Source organism: Phalaenopsis equestris, unplaced genomic scaffold (assembly GCF_001263595.1).
Source record: "Phalaenopsis equestris unplaced genomic scaffold, ASM126359v1 Scaffold000522, whole genome shotgun sequence".
Taxonomy (NCBI): domain Eukaryota; kingdom Viridiplantae; phylum Streptophyta; class Magnoliopsida; order Asparagales; family Orchidaceae; genus Phalaenopsis; species Phalaenopsis equestris.
Window position 1 is genome coordinate 824,668 of NW_018164962.1, and position 7,617 is coordinate 832,284.

General features: G+C 33.0%; 1 protein-coding gene across 1 annotated transcript; it reads left to right on the plus strand.

The window, feature by feature from the left end:
• Window positions 1-6: 6 nt before the first annotated feature.
• LOC110028711 (protein G1-like1) lies at window positions 7-866 on the plus strand (the record flags this gene model as incomplete). The annotated part of the gene is given in 1 exon segment (XM_020730678.1): window positions 7-866. A coding segment is annotated over 1 exon segment (601 nt), but the record flags the coding sequence as incomplete, so codon positions are not given.
• Between the last annotated feature and the right edge of the window lie 6,751 nt (window positions 867-7,617).

The window sequence follows — 7,617 nt, forward strand, 5'->3', positions numbered from 1 at the left end:
GGTTAGACCGAGCAGATACGAGTCGCAGAAGCGCCGCGATTGGAACACCTTCGGTCAATATCTCCGAAACCACCGCCCGCCGCTCGAGCTCTCGCGCTGCAGCGGCGCGCACGTTCTTGAATTCCTAAGATACTTGGATCAGTTCGGGAAGACCAAAGTCCACTCCCCATCCTGCCCCTTTTTCGGGCAGCCCTGCCCCCCCGGCCCCTGCTCCTGCCCGCTCCGACAAGCTTGGGGCAGCCTCGACGCCCTCGTCGGCCGCCTCAGAGCCGCCTTTGAAGAAAACGGCGGCCGACCTGAAGCAAACCCGTTCGCCGCACGTGCCGTCCGGCTCTACCTCCGCGACCTTCGGGACTCGCAGGCTAAAGCTCGCGGAGTTGCTTACGATAAGAAGAAAAGGAAGAGAGCGGTTTCGTCGCAGCAGGCCGTGGTGACGTCGCTTGACTTTGATTCTGGTCAACATCATCAGTATGAGAGCATTTTGATGATTCCCGGCGGTGGTGGCGGCGGTGGTGAAGTCGTAGGCGGCGGCGGCGATCAGATGGTGTGTGATGAAGAGGAGCATGGTAGTGGAGCTATGATTCCAGTACTGTCTGCGTTTCATTGAATATCTGTTGGGTACTAGTTGTGTTTGCTCGTCTCTCATTTCTTGCTTGTTTCGAGGAAGAAACTGCGTATTTAGCCGTGCATGCTTTGATCCATGATCAATGTATTGAAGTTAAGAAAAAAAAAAAAAAAGGAATCTTGATGATAATGAAGCAATGATGATCTTTTTGATAAATACATGATTGGTTTTGATTTGTTTAGGGTTAATTTTTTGATATTTCAGTTGACGAGATTATGAGGTGCTGAATTTTATGATTGGTTTGTATCTTGCTTTCACGCAATTAATTCATGTTTCTATGTTTCTCTGCAAGTTTTTAGAATTTTTTTCTTGAGAGTTTAGTTTTTCAGCACTTTTTTCTGTTCTAATTTTTACATTGTTTCATATTGTTTTAGTTGTTTGACCCAGTGACATATGTATCTATGCATAAATATGTATGCATGTATGTGTATGTATTTTACTAAATAAATTCAATAGATATAATTGTGAAATAATTCAGAGTGAAAATATAGATTATATTTACCTAGCCTTTTTTTTGTAGAGGCAACAATCAATTTTTGTTTTGATGATGCTTTAATTAAAAGCAAATTGAGCTTTGTTTTGTTAGAAGAGAAAAATGAGAGGATGGTGTATGTCAGAGTGGATTCAATTTTGAGTCATTTTAACTTTATTAGAAATATTTTTTAACTTGTTAATTAAGGTCGCTGTGAAGTGTACCTGCAGAGAGAGTTTTGCCTTATCATTTGTCTGTGGGCTAGGGCTAGTAAAAGCATGGGGGAAGGGAAGAGTTGTGGAAGTACAGTCTTTGGATGCAACTGGTTGGGATGATCAAATAAGGCTAAAACTGTGTGAGTATGATTAGCTTCACCTTTTAAATTCAACTCACTGTGCATCAATATTCGGCATAAAATCAACTCACAGTCCCATCAGTGGGACTTAAGCTGACAAGTAAAATAAACAAGCAAACACTAATAATAATAATAATCAAATTTTAATTAAAAAGTTTAACTTTATGATTATTATCAACTTACTAACTATTTTAACTAACACAATTAAGGTTTGAAAAATTAAATATATATTTAGACTAAATAAATTAAAATTAATTTATACAATATTATGTGATTAATATATATTTAGACTAAAGAAATTGGAAAATGCGAAAATAATTGGAGACTTATTAAAAATTTATTTACATCAATTTTATTTGCAAAGTTCTTCTTTTTCAATCTCGCCCACCAAATCAAAAGAAAATATTAACTTTCTCTTGATTTTTTTTTTCTCTCTACAAAGTTTAGCTCTCCGGTAGTGTTACGGAAAAAGTGGGAACGCATTAGTCAAAATAAATTAAGTGACAGAATAGACCACCATTTAACTCAGGATGATCTGTTCTCGACTCAATTAGCTCATTATGAAGGAATCATGCACCATCTCTTTTTTACTGAGGGTTGTTTGGCTTGTGGAATGAAGAGTGCACTGTAAAAAGTAATTTTTAAATTACTAGTGTTTGCTCGGAAGCAAAATAAATGCAGTCTATATATTGAAATATTGCTTATATATATATATATATATATATATAACTATTACAATGTGTGACTACTCCCATATTTACATGGATAATTTTCATCATAGTCAAGACCTAAAATAGACTATTTCGGCTAAATTTGGTCCACCAAAGCACCTTGGACAATGAAAGTAGCCATGAATTTGAAAGGGAGAAGAAAGATAATAGTAGGGATATTTTTTTCCTTACATAAATAAAAAATATCAAGAAGGTTAGGAATATATTCTTCCAAATTAAAGGAACTCGGTCACATATAGCATAACGAATCACACATACATACTATTTCAGATAAAGCACTCAACTTGAAATAAATGAGTAAAATATATCCCTAGCCTCCTTAATACAAGTGTTTATAAGCCAAACCATCACCCCTAAAAACGGAACCAATAGATTTGATTCAATATAGGTTTGATTATTTATTCAGCAATTTAGATCTTGAGGAATTGATTTTGATGATTTGAACTATGTTTTGATTGGTTCATTTTGATTTAAGATGATTTAAATAGACTAATCAAATTTAATTTGATATTTTTTGTGTAAATATAAACATAAATAGATTTTTCAATAAATTTCTCATTTTTTTGTTTACTTTCTTTCTGCTCAAATTCTTTTACTTATGCAATTATTGTTTTATCATTATATTATGGTCATATAATGATATCCAATAAGAAAAGCTGTATACACAAACAATAATAAGAGTTCTTCTTCAGACAGAATTTGGACAATGATAAGAATTCTTCTTAAGTACGCACTTTTATAGATAATCAATGAAAAGAATTTGGAGCATCTTCTTCTCTTAGTGTAGCTACTCATGTTGCAGACAAAAGTAACATGTAGATGCAAAGATACATCTTCATAATTATAAATATAGAGAAGGAGAGAAAGCGAGTATGAAGTCCAGATATTTCCTAAATCAACAGTAGTTGAGATGGAAGAGATGAGTTCATAAATAAGAATAAAAGAGATGTGGAAACTGTAGAAAAAAACAATATAAGAGTAAAAGCCAGTGAGGATATTAGGACTTCATAAGTTTTAAACTAATATTACAAGATAATGCTCTCGAATTGAGAGATTTGTTGGTAAAAACTTGTCAAGATTGATAGCAATTTTTGCTTGTTCTCTCATACATTTTTCTGGTAAAATAATTCTAGAAAAATTTGTTGGATTTAAGTGGTGGAAGGTTAATAAGAAGATTTTCAACAATCAAGGATGAATATCTGAATTGTCAACCCCTTTCTCCCATTCCTCATTTCTGCCATACTCATCGCATGGAACCTCTTAGGCTTCACCAATTCGAACATCATTTCCCATAAAGGTCTCATGGATACATCTCTCTCGTAGAACAAAAGTTTAACCAAGTCCTTCACAATTAAAGAAGGTTAAATATTCAAATTCAAAAGCGCACCACTCTTTCTTTGAATTGGAGAAGATGGAATTGCACTATTGATAAATTGATATGTACAATAGTAGTTCGACTATACTTTCCATAAATGGGCTACAACAAATGTAATTGATAATAGAGACCGTAGTTAATGGTTACAATAGTGACAATTGACCACAGAGGTTGATGTTGGAAGCTGTAAAAGTAGTAGTCTCCTACAAAGACCTTAGTTCGTTGTTGCACGTTCATGTAGTAGTTTGTCACAAAAGGCCATGGTTGAAAGCTACAATATCATCAGTTGGTCATAGAGGTCGTATTTGGTTTGGTTACTACAATGTTGTATGTTTATCACATAGGTCGTAATTGGTAATTGTAATAGCATTATTTTGCCACATAGGTGGTATTTTAAAGTTGTAACAGTAGTAATCAGCTACAAAAGTCATAGTTGGTTGTTGCAGATGCACTAGTTGGTTACAAAGCTTATGGTTAAATGAAAGTTGAATTATCATCTATTGGTCACAGAGGTTATTGTTGGTTAATGCAATATTGTTAATTGTTCACACCGTCTATAGTTGGTGACTGCAATAGCATAAGTTGGTGACTGCAATAGTGGTTTACCTTATAGGGCATAGTTGGTGATTGTAACATCGTCAATTGGTCATAAAATCCTTATTTGTTCATCCAAATAAATAATTTTGATGCTAATACGACGTAAAAAATGACGCAAATTATTTGTGTCATAATATTTCAGCAAAAAATTGACGGAATTAACATCACTGATGCCCGATTTAAAGACAAAAAAATCGGTCACAAATTTGACGATAACGATAACCCATAAATATAGTCGGATTTACCTTTGATTTATGTTTGATATAACTGACACAAATTTACTTAATTCCTATAGTGTTCTTGGGTTGTTATCTCAGTTATTGATGGTGCATGTTAGAGTGTAATAATCGCTGACAATAATGGTTGACAGTCTTTGAACTCTCTCTTAACCTGCATTGTGACAGTTGAGCTAGAGCTGATAGACAACTATATATTACATGTCCAAGGATTTTAAATTCTAGAAATTAATGGATAAAGCAAGTTTAAAAGGATATAGTATCTAGTTGGGATTATAAATGACTCTACCTTCGCCTTTATATGGATCAGGATTTGTCTAAGTTGATGTGTTTTGGGCCCTACTAGTGACAACTATGATACTAATTTGAGACATTTGATTCGATGGGTGAATGAAAATTTTCAAAATTAAAAAATTTCATTATTACATATATTCACGAACTTGAGATCACCAACATCAAATTTCTTGAGCTTGAACTTTTCATAAGTTACAAAGTGATTTGTGGTAATCTCCTCCAATAAACCGAAATGAACTGCGTGCAAATATTAGTTAATTTAAGTCCACATAAACACCTACTCGGTAGACATAGAGAGTGGATGTCAAGTCTAGAGATAGATTATGAGATAAAATATCTTTATAAGATCTTTTGGCTCATAGCCAATGGAGAGAGATCCAAATTTGAAGGAATTTCTTTTATTGCAAATGAAAAAATTGGTTTGGTGAGCCCACAGTACTGAAGGTTGAATGACAGCCTAATTTTCTGCCTTATTTGATATTTTTAATTTTAATAATTTGTTTATTATTTTGTTTGTCTCTTCAACATAACCATTTATCTAAGAATTATAAGCTAAGGATCAGAACTTGAGGAAATCAGCACTATTATTAATACAAAAATAACAAATGGTTTTTTAAATAATTATGGTTCATTGTTGATAATGGGTTCTAGAGGCAAGAAGAATTGAGTGAAAATTATTTAACCAAAAAAGTTGACTACTGCTTCAATAATTTGGACTAGCTAAGATACAACTTTAACCAATTTGGTAAAAGTAATATACAACAACCAATATAAAATAATGTTACCAAGTCTTTATTGTAGCTTGCATTTGACTATGAGCTGCAATATTTCCTTATTACTTACTCCAGACTTAGTTTCCCTATACCTAACTAACTTATAGAACTCCCTTCCTACTGGATTTCTCTCCATCTCACTCCACATATCTTCATTGATTTTCATATTTTCTTTACACCTTTCCTAACACTCCTTGTCTTTCACTAACTAGCTCTCTAATCTTCTCAATTGCTATCTTAATCTAATTAAAGTTGCAATTCAATAATGCTACACCACTCAACTCCCACCCCAATGAGTTGTAATGCTTAGTTGATATAAAAATTCGGATGCTGCTATGTAATATGAGAGAAATTGCTTCTTTCTTATTACCGATATAATAATAGAGATTATAATTTTGACATGATAACTTTTCTCTCCCAGTAATGAAATTCTTGAGGTTTGGGATAATCGAGCAAATCAAATATTTTTTAATTGTCATTAAAGTTCTTATTAGTCTCCTTTCATTCTTTGTTTGAATATTAAAAAAAGTGATCTTATAGTTGTCCTGTGTAACCCATACCTGTCTAGTGGTTGAGGGCTTTAGCTCTCATTCAGATATCATAATTTTAAAACCCTATATTTCTTTTTTACATAACTTTAGGATTAAATTTGGTCATAATTGAAAAGATTTTGATGGTAATAGCGCCAAAAGATTGTGTTTGATCAATATCTTAGTTATAGTTGGAAAAAAAATCATGTTCTACACTAAAATAAAAACAGATAATATGTATAACACCCAAATTTTAAATATTTATAAACTTTCATGTACTTACAATAAATTTTCAAACTTCCTTCCAAACAACAAATTTCTTCAACCCATATTTTCTCTCTTATCAATATCCAAGGGATCTAATCTTAACATGAACAAAAACATGACTTTAATAATTCAAAAAAATGATATTAATGTTAATTGATATATATTAATATCCCCTTTACCATGTATAATATGTCAATGCATTAACTTATAATCATGTTTAAAGTCATTCAAAATTATAAAGGGCAACATAAACCACCTAGACTTTTATGTTTTTCCAATATTATTGCTTGGTAAACTAAGGAAGGAAAATCCCCCTTGGCTCCAAAGAAAACTAATATAAAAAAAAAATACAGTAAAAAAAAATTTTAAAAAAAATAATTTATTTTTATTTGAGGAGTTCAGAATAAACAAAGGAACAGATAGCATGAGGCTGTTACGTCAAGGAAAGCCCCAAATCAGCATGGTGGCACCAGCTTTCCTCATTAAATAAGCATGGATATTGCTGTTACGTAAGTGTTGACCAAAAACAGTTTACTTGAAATTCCAATGGAAACAAATAAGTGTAAAATTTTTATACAAGGGACATTTGCATACATGCCACCCAATCTTCTTACATATTTATATCTCTGACATCCAAATTTTACTTTTTTATCATATAAAAAAATGTCAATATTTAACTTCTAGAAAAAATGAAATGATATTTTCATGCACAAGCTGCACATATATGTAATTATTAAAATTTATATTCTAAATATGTAAATATATATTAATTAAGTGAATTGCTTGACGGTTTCTGCTAATGAGAAGGTTATCAAAATGGTCATAAGAATTGATGATTGATTTGATTAAAGGTTATGAGAGAGGCACTTAAACTTTTATATTTTGATTAATAATGATCTGTCGCTGTCTACTTTCCCAAGATAACGATCATGATGTATCAGTCTTGGATCTAATGAAGAGTGTTTGTTTCTGACTACGGCAATTTAATAGTTCTATAAAATCTACCTGACTTTAGTTCAAACCAGATCAGTAAGGTCTGTCGGTGGAGCTTCTGTTATTGTAAATCTGGCCATGCGTATACATTATTTTAAGAGTTATTTAGGATCATGTTTTGTCAACATTGTTTATATTTTGATAGAAATTAAAAAAAATTTTTAATCTCTTTACAAGGAGTTAATTTTAGTTTATACTATGTAGTATGTAAATCAATTATATGGTGGCTAGGGAGGCATGGGGGAAGGGTGGTAGGGAGACTGCGGTGGCGAGGGAGCGGCGGGGGCAGATAGCAAGCTGAGAGGGAGGTGATTAGGGGCTCAGGTTGGCCTCCTTGAGCCTACCTCCTAAAGCCACCCAATAGGCCAC